The following is a 12,299-nucleotide window of genomic DNA, read 5'->3' as shown; positions in this document are numbered from 1 at the left end:
GCCATTCTGAATTGAAACACTAAGTAGTTTGTGGATCCAACAGGGTGGGTCTGTTACAATGTGCAACTTTACAACTGTCTAATATTCAGGGGCCAAATTCTGGTCTCTCTTATGCTAGTGCAAACCTGGAGTAACTCCACTGACTTCAGTGTATGTTAGGTACGACAATGATGAGAGAAGTATAAAACACAAACACACAGTATTTGCAGAGAAAGTGTGTGTGTGTGTGTGTGTGTGTGTGTGTGTGTTAAAAATTCACCTTCCATGAATATTTCTAATATCTGTTCAAAAGTTGCTGTTTCTGCAAACATTCCTGCCAGTAAACTAATTTGCTACAACAGCCAAGGAAGGTGAATGCCAAAGGACCGTGAACACAGCCAACATAAATTCCATTTTTTTATCCAAGCGAATATTCATGGAATGTTTTTTGAGGTGTTCGCCCAGCTTTACTATTGATATCCTTGTGCTAGGATTAGTGGAAAATGGATGCTTTTAAACAAACATAACCTGATCCACCTCCTTTCAATCTTAGAATTCCAAAAACAGCCCTCAAGGCTAAGCATTACCAATTGTTTTCCATGGATCTAATAGAAACCCTGGAGAAATGAAATCTAGCCATAAGAGAAGTGGCCTTAAGCCACTAGAGGTCACTCTAAGAATTAGGTCAGTATACTGCATGCTAGTAACTGTGAACTCTTACAAAAATAGATTGTTGTTGCTTCAGCTTTCAAACACAAATATCCACAGGAACAGAACATACTGTAATATTGTAGCATAATCAAAATTGTGCAATATTAAGAGAAAGTGCTCTTCTGTACCATTTCCATTCATGCCATCATCTCTAGGTCACTCGGTAGCATTACACACTGACTGCTTCTGTTTTGCTTAAAAATTAATGAACTTTAAAGACTGAAAAACTCAGTTATGTGTAAATATATGCACACACATATACAAATATATAGGAGGTACCAAATTACAAGGCCTTCTTCTGACACCTAGGTGCACAGGGCAGACTTTTTTATGGTATCTCCTGCCACTGAGGAGAAAATAATACTTAAACTTTTGGACTGTTTAGTAGACAATAGTTGGATTGTTCCTGTAGGAACCTTTAAATAGTTTATTCATAAGACATTGACTTTCAGAGCCAGAAATGATTATGTTAAATCAGATCATTTTAATTTCAATTAAAGCTGTTATCCTCTATGGACTGCATTGGATCTGTGTGGGAAAACTCAGACTACCACTTTTCTCAGCTTCTGCCATTTTGTGATTGAAAACACTTGTGTGTCATTCTGTCAAAGCATTAGTACAGAAAGAGAACTTGTTTCTTCACATGAGCAATTTAAAATGGTTTCTCAGTTATGAAAAATAAGGTGATGGAAGAAACCAAGCTCAAGTTAGATTGAGGGAATAAGCATGAGGTAAACCAGTGTTTCCCAAAGTGTGGAGTGTCCTTTCCCCACAGGAGTATGGGAAGAACAAGTTGAGAGAGTCATGGACAGACCTTTCAACTGTTCTCCCGAGTATTTAAAAACCAAGTATATCTCTAGTTGCTATAGCTGCAGAGAAAATTTCAAAACATGACCTAAGCATAACTGATGCAGAAACCTCTGCCTGAGTTTGCAGAGACCTTGAAACAATAGCTCTGAGGTGTGAACTGTCTTATTCATTTCAATGGATGCTAATTACAGCTGGGAGTATAACTCATATGGTTCACTGGTAATTCCTAAAACAAAACAAGCAAACAAACAAACAAAAACTAAATAATATAACCACAACAACCAACCAACCACAAACACACAACTCCCCCCCCCGCCAAAAAAACAATTTTTTAAAAGAAATTGGCAAATCAAAAAGTTAGAAAATAAAGGTGTGGGTCAAATGAAATGTTTTGTTTATATTTTGACCTTTTCAAATGTTTTTTGGTTGTTTCATAAATAAAATTAAAGGAAATTTTGAAACAAAAAATAATGTTGAACCTAAAAAAGATAAAAATATTTTGTTTAAAAAATGTCATAATGAAACATCTGGAATTTTTAAAGTCATTTTTGAACAAAACAATTTGGTGAAATCAGCACACATTTGCAAAATGTTTCTGGGTTGCAAAATCTGCATTTTTAAACAAAACGAAACAAAAAAAAGCTTTATGTGAAAAATTTCACCCAGCTCTAGTGCTAAACTCAGATGCCAATGATAGTACTTTAAATGTCAGCAGTGTATATTATTTCATTGTCTATCAAAACATTTAAGAAAGGACAAGCAGCTTCATAATATGAAGCTCTAAAATATATAGAGGCCTTAAGCATTACATGGAAGGACAAAAGCAGGAGTGCAATTGGTTTCATTTTCTTAAAGGGGTGTTCAGTTTTCAAAAGTCCAGGAAAAGTGATGTAAGCAAAGCTACAGAGAGTTATGGCAAAGGCCACATACTCCAACCTGCATGATCATATCCCATCTTAATCAAATGCAGGAGTAAACTGCACTAAAGATTCCTGCTAACAACCCATGCCAGAGTTGAGAGCTCTGAATCAGACATAGGAGATGGCAATTGACATCTGGTTGTGGGGACCCAAGGAAATCAACAGACAATGGGAAATTAGTTAACCATCTCTGACTCCCCCAGTCATTTCACATAGGGTGGGGAGTGGGGTTCTTAAAAAAAAAAAAAAAGTTTTGCTCAGCTGCTCAATGGGATTGGGGAGTGCCCCCGTCAAGACTAGAGTACGAACACCAAGTTTCTCAACAAACCTAGTTTCAACAGCTAAGGCTAGGTCTACATTACCCGCCTGAATCGGCGGGTAGAAATCGACCTCTCGGGGATTGATTTATCGCGTCCCAACAATCGATCCCCAAATCGACGCTCTTACTCCACCAGCGGAGGTGGGAGTAAGTGCCGTTGACGGGAAACCGCAGAGGTCGATTTTGCCGCCATCCCTACAGTGGGGTAAGTCGGCTGCGATACGTCGAATTCAGCTACGCTATTCGCGTAGCTGAATTTGCGTATCTTAAATCGACCCCCCCCTGTAGTGAAGACCTGCTCTAAATTATAAATCCTGGCAAAACAGAGTTTTGTAATAAAAACACTCACAAAACAAGACACTCTTTGACTCTGAAATTGAAGATAGATTCCTCCCTGATAGCCAAATCTGCCACCCTTACTCAAATTAAATTGTACCTTGCTCCGCAAGCAGCCCTATTAAAAACAATGGTATCACTCACAGAGATATATACTACATAATGGCCATAAAGGTGGTGGAATTGGGCCCTAAATGAGTCTCTCTGGAAGCAGCACCATTTCTCATTCACTGACTAGTGTTGCTATTTCCTAATGTGTTCAGCGGGCTCTTAACAGGTAGCTCAGTGGTAGGAGGGATTTAAAAATGTATATAAAAAATGAAGGTAGAAAATTGGGATGAAGAATGGGAGAAGAGAGAAGGTGAGAGAAAAGGAGAAAAAAGAGAGCAAACGGAGCTGGTTGAAGCTAATGAAGATGCACAGAACTTGTCAACTCTTTTATTGTACATGCCAGTGTTGGAGGGAGAGAAATAAATAGGTTCCAGGTTAGTTGAGCAAGTGAGTTCGCTACTCTAGGTGTGTTTCTTTGTTAAGTGGACATCTAAGTGCTATCAGTGGGCCATGTCACTCCAAAAACTTTGAAACCCTAAACTCAAAATATACCTTTTACTGCAATCTAGAGAGAACATTTAAAAAACATCTATATGTGTGTGACACTCTATAGAGAAAGCTGGATGGGACAGGTGGAAGGTGTGATATATATGACAATATCCTGGACAAACCTTAGTGAATTAAGTCAAAGCATCTTAGGAGGTCATTGTATTAAAAATGCAAATATTTATGTAATATTGTGGAATGGTATGTAATGTCTTTTAAGGGAGAGACAGGACTACTGTAAACACTGCAAAGTATTATGTGCTTCAAAGAACTCTTTTGAAACAATGGACCAGACAAGATTGAGCTTTTAGCTGAGTGGGAGTTCATAGGAAATATTAGGAAGAAGAGAATGCAAATTACTCACTTTGAGAGATATCCACTTGAAACTGCACCTTAAAGAGAAACTCACTGTATGGCTGATTACCTATCCATGGGCTCTTCAAAGCCCAAACTGGATAAACTCACTAACTCACTGGGATGGTGGTTCTGAGCTGAAGCTATGCTGAACTTGGGATCATAGGTAAAATCCCTGTGAGGGGTTTGAAGGGTTAAATCCCCCTTGCTGGAGTTGTGGGAGGGTGACCAGACAGCAAATGTGAAAAATCGTGACGGGGGTGGGGGATAATAGGAGCCTATATAAGAAAAAGACCCAAAAATCAGGACTGTCCCTATAAAATCGGGACATCTGGTCACCCTAGAGGGTGATCTCTAGTAAGCTTATTAGTATGTGTGTAGGTTGTTTTATTGTTTTAATATGTTTTCTCTGTAATGCTTTCACATTAAGAATAGGTGCCAGAACTGGTGGGGGAGGTGGAGGGGAGCTTAGGGGGGGTTCATAGCCCCCTCCACTTTTAAAAGTGAGAGGGCCATGCCTGCCCACTTTTTAACATGGGCACAGTTTGGGGGGCAGTGTTGCCCACCAAACTGCATGTCTTGGGCAGGCACGGAATGGTGCCAGCAGGGGCTGTGCTTTGCAGCAGGGTATCTGCTGCGAAACACAACCCCTGCCAGCGATGCCAGCCTCTTCCTGGTTGGGGGGCAGCAAGGTTGTTCTTAGACGCCCCTTGCCTCAAGGCCTGGCCCCTCTGTGGCCCTGCCCCTGCTCCTGCTCCTTCTCTTCCTCCTGAGGCCCCACCCTTGGCCAGGCTAAAAGCCAGAGCCGGGCCATGGTAAGAGCCACCTAGGGAGTCCGGGCCACTGTGGGCAGCCCCAGACTCTCCACCTGCCCTGGAAAGCACACCCCGGGGGCAGGGATAGGCTGGGGCTGCCCTCAGGCTCCCTGCCCAGGGCAGAGTGGCCTGGGATCCCTGGGTGGCTCTTACCTTGGCCCAGCTCTGGCTTCCAACCTGGCCAATGGGTGGAGTTTCAGGGGGGAAGAGGAGGACCAGGGAGTGAGGCCACAGAGAGGAGCAGGACCTCATGGCCCTCCGACTTCTACCAAGGTTCCAGTGCTCCCGTCTGAAGAATAAATGTACTTGCTTGTAAAGGGCTGTATGGTAACTTAACTGTGACAATTATGCTGTGTCCTATCTCTGAAGAAAGAAGTGAAGAAGGCCTGCATAGGCAGTCTGTCTTTTGCTGTGGAGATCACAGTATAGTCAAGGAACTGTTCAGCCTGGAAATACCCCAGTCAGACAGGAAAGAGATTGGTATCTCCTCCCAAAGAGGCAATGGCTGGGGAGCCGGAAGCTGAGAGTGGGTGCTCTTGCTGATCCACAGGGGGGAATACAGGTGCAGCTACCCTGAACTGTGATAGAAAGCACTGGGAAACTGGTGTTTTTACTAAAATAATTTGTACCAAGACTTAAAAAAAAAAAAAAAAAAAAAGAGAGGAAATTTACGTGCAGAAAAGGTCAGGTTAGACGACAACACTTATTTCATAGCGGCTGTGCATTAACTGACATTGCTCACTATTTATAATTGTTTCACCTGCAACATCTTGGATAAACAGACTAAAAGATTATCTAGTTTCACTGTGGCTTTTATAAGTCACTATGGGCTTGAATCTCTGTGTTACTCCAGCTTTATGTTAATGCAACTCCAATAGTTTTATTGACTTCAAGGGAGTTACAGCTATATAAAACCAGAGTAACATAGTGGAGAATGAGACTCTATATTTTACTGGAATTTCATTTGATAGCATCTTGTGATACTACTGCCCACTGAATTACATCACATGTACCTATGCCTTCTACAGCACAGCAAACTCAGGGGAATGCTTTTCCTTTTTCTGTAGTAATAGAAGCATACTAGTGTCCCATACTAGATTGTGCTACCTTAGGACTGTAATCCTGTGTACACTCATACAAAGGCACCCACGTGTAAGAGACAGATCTAAAAATAGAGATTTAACATGAAACAGAGAGTGAAAAAGTAGAGCAGAGAAAGACAGTAGAAGGCTTGAGAGATAGAAAATACAAGAGCAAAAGGGTGGTGAAAAGAAAGACAGGGAAAAAAGAGAATAGGAGGGGGAAAAGGAGTCATCAGAGGCTAAGTTTACACTCCAGCTTATGTGGGCAAAATTTATGTCGCTCAGGGTGTGAATATTCCACCCCACTGAGTGACATGAGTTACACCGACATAAGCGTAGTTACACCGACATAAGAGTTTCTCCCACCGACATAGCTTATGCTGCTTGCAAAGGTAGTTTTTTTATGCCGATGAGAGAAGTGGAAAGGGAAAAAGGAAAGCAGGAAGAATGGAAGAAGAGAAAAGAAAATGTTAATCTGGTCATTTTGGACTTGATTCTGCCACCTTTTGTCATTCTTAGTTATACCCTACTCTGAGTGTTCCTATTGAAAAGAATGGAATTATTTGCATGGTAAAGTCCTACTGAGTATTAGTAAGGATGGCAGAATGAGGCCCTTTTGCAATTTATGCAGTTTCTTCTTTACAGAACCAGAAGATCAGAACAATCTGATGTTCTTTGTCTCCACTGAAACTCCCCATCTGACTCTTTTAGTGCTTTGTCAATATGCAGAAAATGGTGATTTAAAAGATGAGACAGCTAAGAACAATTGGCTGAGCAAGGAGGTTTCCTTTAATGAGAAATCCACATCTGAAGTGAGCCTATTAGGGAAAACAGATCATCAATGTTTAAAATCCAACTAAAAGAGCTCCTTAAAGAGTTCTGATCATAAAAGTGCTTTAAGTAAAAAATAAAATAAAATAGAAGAGGCAGCTGGAAGATGTTAACACTTGGATTCTAATTCAAATGGTATGTATTATTTTATATAGGGATTTCTACCAACTCTTAATGAGGCTTCCTACCAAGCAGTTTTCCTTCAAAAAGCTCTTGATGGATTTATGGTCATCAAGAAAGATTCAAGGAGAGCTGAGACCTGCGATTCTCTGGAAGAATATACGTGGAATAAGATAAGCACGCAAATGAGGTGCCCCAATTCACAGAATAAACATAAGGCCAAAATACACAGAATATTTAAAAGGCTCAATGAATGAAGGAAAAAAAGTCTGGAAAATATTTTGTGTGGTCCAGATTTAGTGATAAGCATGCAGCAATGTTCAAAACAAAAGCCAAAACACACGGGCTGCACATTACGTTGAGGAAAATTGATGGAATATTCACAATGCTATGTGTAGCTGGCAGAGTCGGTGCTGTGCTTTTTCCCTGGGGCCTTTAAAAAAAAGTCCATACTTACCTTTTTTATGAAAATCAGTTAAATAGTTATTTAAAATAGTATTTTCCCCATTATTTTCTATGTACAATAAGGAGCCATTAAATGTTTGAGACAAGGCCAGATGTTACAATGCACACTGGAACACACAGTTGGAGTGTACATGTTTTTTTTTCTTTGAAACACTGCATAAGGAATTCTCATAGACAGCAGTGTCACGGCTTACCTTGGAACAACTTTAAATGCAACATATTGAGTCAGATGCTCAGGTAGTTCTACTGAAATCAATGGAGCTACGTCAATGTACATCACCTGAAGATTTGACCCAGTGAATATACTTTGATTTTTATCAGCCAAGGATCTGGTTCATTGTCTTACACACATGAGTAGTTTCACATGGCACAAGAGTACCAAGTATTTACTTGACAAACCAATCAGCATAATAGATTCACATTATCTCCTCCTTTGGATTTCCTAGAGTTTTCTCCTCTTCTCTGTGTCTGATCTTTAGAATGTAAAATCTTTAGAGCAGGGCATGTCTTTAATTTTATATTGTATAGATCTGAGCACAATTAAAATACGTAAAAGTCTATTTGAATTGCATTAAAGAAACAAATCAGAATTTAGACTGATGATACCATCCTTAGCTTGCATTCCAGGCACTGAACAGGGCAACTTGAGGGAGAGTGGGCCTTAGTCTGGCATTTTTTTTTTAGCTTTTAATGATTTGTTCTACAGCATAGAGATTCTGGAAAAATATTTTTGCATTTAATTTATTTTTATAAAAAGGAAAAAAAAATAGGAAAGGATATGAGATGGAATATTGCCAAGAGAGAGTACCTTATGGTTCTCAGTCACAACCCCCTGGAAAGCTGTGACTGTTGGTTCCATGCACATGCTCCCTTATGAAAATGGACATTTAGTATGAAGTTATATAAGGAATTACAGCCCCACTCCCCTCAGCTCCTTCTAACTTCAGCAGGCAAAGAGGGTAGAGCTCACTATCACTCCCCTTGTCACTTTGGCAGATGCACTGGTGTAAATATTGCAAATATTAATAAACTATTTGTCTAGCTTTATTTTAAAATATGAACAGCAGGGTAGCATTAAGTGAAACTGTATCACTGCATTAGCATATAGGTCAGTCCATCAGCTGGTTGGCTTCTGATAGGGGCCATTTGAATCTGGGAAGAAAACTAGATTCAAATGCTGTCTATCTTACAAGAGCAAGATGTTAGTTACTGACCTGCACAGCCACTGCATTAAGTATGTGGGAAAGGGGTATTTAACAAGATGCAGCACAGTCTGGCACTGGTTCTGCTCCCCATTGCCAGGAACGACAGAGTCTCAGCTCTGGACCTCTCTCTGAATGAAGAGGCTTTGAAGGTATCACAGGCTGACTCTGGAAGTGTGGCTAAACTGATGCCCAGTCTCAAAACAAACTGAAATCCAGAACCAATTGAAGTTCAGATATAAGAGGGGCCCAGAAGGCACAAGGTCTAAGGACTGAGAAGGTTCGGATCTGTTTGCTCCTGCTTTAGCACCAGTAAAACTACTGGTTAATATTTTAGGAGAAATGATTTACACAGTTTCTGCATCATTTCTGTCACCCCATATAAAGTCAGTTGCCATGTTGGTAAAAGCTTTGGTAATGTTCATGGATGCCATGAAAATTGGGTGTGTGGCCTTTACACAGTATATGAGCCAGGAGAATAATGGATTTTTCAGTTTGCTGGCAGTTCTGAAAAATAAAAATAAATTGTTTTGGGTCGAACCGAATATGAGAATTCTGAAAGAATGAAAGTCCGTTTCAAACTGAATGAAACATGTAGTTTGCCCCAAAACATTTTGTTTCCAGATGTTTTAAAACGGCTAGATTCACAAAACAGGAGGAAGTGGTAGTGCCGCTGGTGTCCCTCTTACAACTTTTAGCTCAGTGGTTAGGGCACTCATCTGGGATGTGGAAGACCCATTGAACCCACATCTCTCTCCTTCCAGGTGAGTGCCCCAACAAAACTAGGCTATTCTTAGGTGGGTCTCTCTCCGTCTCTTCTGTTGAAACTGTTCCACTTTTTGTATAAAATATTATAAAAGTCATTGAGCAAGAGACAAAGCGAGAATGACCCTATAGCCTCTTGGTTAGGGCATCCACTTAGGATATGGGATACTCAAGTTCCTGCTCCACAGCCCAAGTGAGTGCCCTAACTATTTGGCCAAAAGTTATGATGGGACACCACCACCACTACCACTTCCTCCTCTTATTTTGTGAATCAAACCCCCCTGCCATTTTTTTTAAGTTTTGGGTTTACTAAACCTGCTTTTTTGGAAAATATTCATCTGCAAATTTTTGCCCAGCTCTACACAATATGAGAAAAATGCATCAATTATTGCAGAAAATTCATAATCCAAAAACTAAAAAAACCATAATATTTTGTTTGGCCTCAGTTGCATGTATTATGTTCACACTCCGTGTAAACACTGGGAAGTGCCTTCTCTTCCAGATGCACTATTTATTATTCATACAAGAATATTTTGCTCTTACCTAGAGCTGCCCTTTGCATGTGCCGCTGGGTTATCTCTCCTTTCAGATGGTCTGTGAAAGACACAAAGTGCAAATGGTTAAAGAGCTTTCAAAATCTCAGAGATTAATGAAGTCATACTTGCCTCTCACCATTTGAAATTTCCCATGAGGCCAGCCAAATTACATTGCTCCACAGGATAGGAAGTACCCCTGCCAAGCCTTCCCCGACTTATCTACTGTAGCTAAACTGGAGCAGGTATATTTCGGTCCCATATATCCTAAAATGTAACTTTGTTCAATGAGAAACACAGGAACTTAAGCTATCTTCTGTCAATGAAGTCAAGCACTGTCACAGGATAATGGTCTCCTGCTACTAAATACAAGAGAAGACCTAAGAAGGTAGATAGAGAATTCCAAGTATTCATCCAAACATTCTTAGGGATGCTAGAGATGGAAAAGAGCTCTTAGGTCAGTCCATCTCTCTGCCAGTGCTGAACTGGTTCCCCATTGGTTTCTCATGTTTTGTTTGGACCAATGTTAAATGTCCCACCTGATAAAGTTTCCACAACTTCCACCCCTTTATACATCGCACTATCAAGATGTCACATATTCACAGTTAGAGTTTTCCCTTTCTTAATTTCATTATCTCATTACCCCTATGTTCCCATGCCCTATACGATTCTCCTTCACAGTTCTCAGAGTAGCAGCCGTGTTAGTCTGTATCTGCAAAAAGAACAGGAGTACTTGTGGCACCTTAGAGACTAACAAATTTTATTTGAGCATAAGCTTTCGTGGGCTACAGCCCACTTCATTGGATGCATGTAGTGGAAAATACAGTAGGAAGATATATATACACACACACAGAGAACATGAAACAATAGGTGTTACCATACATACTATAAGGAGAGTGATCAGTTAAGGTGAGCTATTATTTTTCTCTGTTGCTGATAATAGCTCACCTTAACTGATCACTCTCCTTATAGTGTGCATGGTAACACCCATTGTTTCATGTTCTCTGTGTGTATATATATCTTCCTACTGTATTTTCCACTACATGCATCCGATGAAGTGGGCTGTAGCCCATGAAAGTTTATGCTCAAATAAATTTGTTAGTCTCTAAGGTGCCACAAGTACTCCTGTTCTCTTCACAATTCTGTTATCAAGTACCCTTTGATCCTGTGACACTGGTTTAGTGCAACAATTATTTCAAACCATAATTAGATTGCTGGATGAATAACGATTATTCATTGATAAAAGTTTAACCAATTAAAAAAAATGCAACTTCAGCCAGTATGTGTGTTTTGAGAATAGGAGGGATTTTCTGTTTTCCCAAGATTTCATATTAAAACAATTTCTAGGCAGAGATTTGAACATGTACTTTACTGAGCTGTACCTCTGGATACGGGGAAAAGCAAAATGCAAACTTGAGGATGGATTTAGCTTTTCCATGCTGACCATAATGTCTAGTACGAGTGCATCTATTTCAAGATAAAATTTATCTTTAAAATTTAAAAGCAATTCTTTGTAAATATGCGCATATATGCTATGCTAACCACCGCAAATTAAGCCATTAAAGATGTCATGTGTATAAGAGGAGTGTTTTAGAGAAGGAGGAAAACCTAAAACGTCAAAGATCTTTAGCACCAGGTAGCTCCATTGCTTGGGAATCAGTCAACCATAAGAAGTTAAATGTTTCAGAGAGTTACCATAATAATTCTTAAGCATTTAATAGTCTTATTACAGTATGCACCATATGCAATATTTTAGATTATAACAGCCAACCTATAACATATATTCTGTGGGAATGTCACAGGGTGCGATTGCAGCTCGTGAGACATAGCCAAGCTAGCTTTAATCTAGCTAGTTTGGATACCAAAACAGTGAAGCCATGGCAGCATGGGTTTCAGAGTGGACTGCACTAACCTCCCAGAACCCTGGTAATTACTCAGGTGGCCATGCTGGAGTCCATGCTGCCACAGTTTCACTGCTCTGAGACCCAAGCTAACTAAATTAAAGCTAGTGTGGTTGCAGTGTAGACATACCCTATACGTTTCTTGGGATTTCAAATACATCTTCCCATGCCTTGTGTGAACAAGAGAGACCGTGAAGTCAGACTCCTACATTGTTGTACAGTGCAAAGCTTTACTTTTTTCAGTGTTTTCTAACCAATCTATAAGCAGAAAGGTTATCAATCCACAGGGATGCCAACGTGTGGTGATTCTAGAGAAGGGAATAGTTAAAAAAAAGATATTTTAACATTTATTTAGAAAGGAAGAATGGTAGCTAGCAGTACCCCACTCCCACCATCCTCAACTGATCACAGTGATAAAAGTTTGTAGTACATTTGATTGTATAATACGTAATGGATACTTTGAATAAGTTTTAAAGATGCTAATAACTCTTTTGAACTAAGCAACAAATTTTGAAATTTTTGTAGAAAAATACAAATTGCTGACTTGTCCCAGAGCTGA

The 12,299-nt window shown here is 39.9% G+C and overlaps 1 protein-coding gene across 4 annotated transcripts in view; it reads right to left on the bottom strand.

Moving 5' to 3' along the window:
• KIF6 (kinesin family member 6) overlaps window positions 1–12,299 on the bottom strand; it is a 270,556-nt gene that overhangs the window by 35,434 nt on the left and 222,823 nt on the right. For all 4 annotated transcript variants that reach the window (XM_034764803.1, XM_034764804.1, XM_034764805.1 and 1 more), the window contains one exon: window positions 9,850–9,900. In XM_034764803.1, coding sequence (XP_034620694.1) covers window positions 9,850–9,900 — 51 coding nt within the window. The remainder of the gene's footprint in view (window positions 1–9,849; window positions 9,901–12,299) is intronic.

This window comes from Trachemys scripta, chromosome 3 (genome assembly GCF_013100865.1).
Source record: "Trachemys scripta elegans isolate TJP31775 chromosome 3, CAS_Tse_1.0, whole genome shotgun sequence".
NCBI classification, from domain to species: domain Eukaryota; kingdom Metazoa; phylum Chordata; order Testudines; family Emydidae; genus Trachemys; species Trachemys scripta.
The sequence above is the reverse complement of the archived record's forward strand: the minus strand, read 5'-3'. Positions and strand labels throughout refer to the sequence as shown.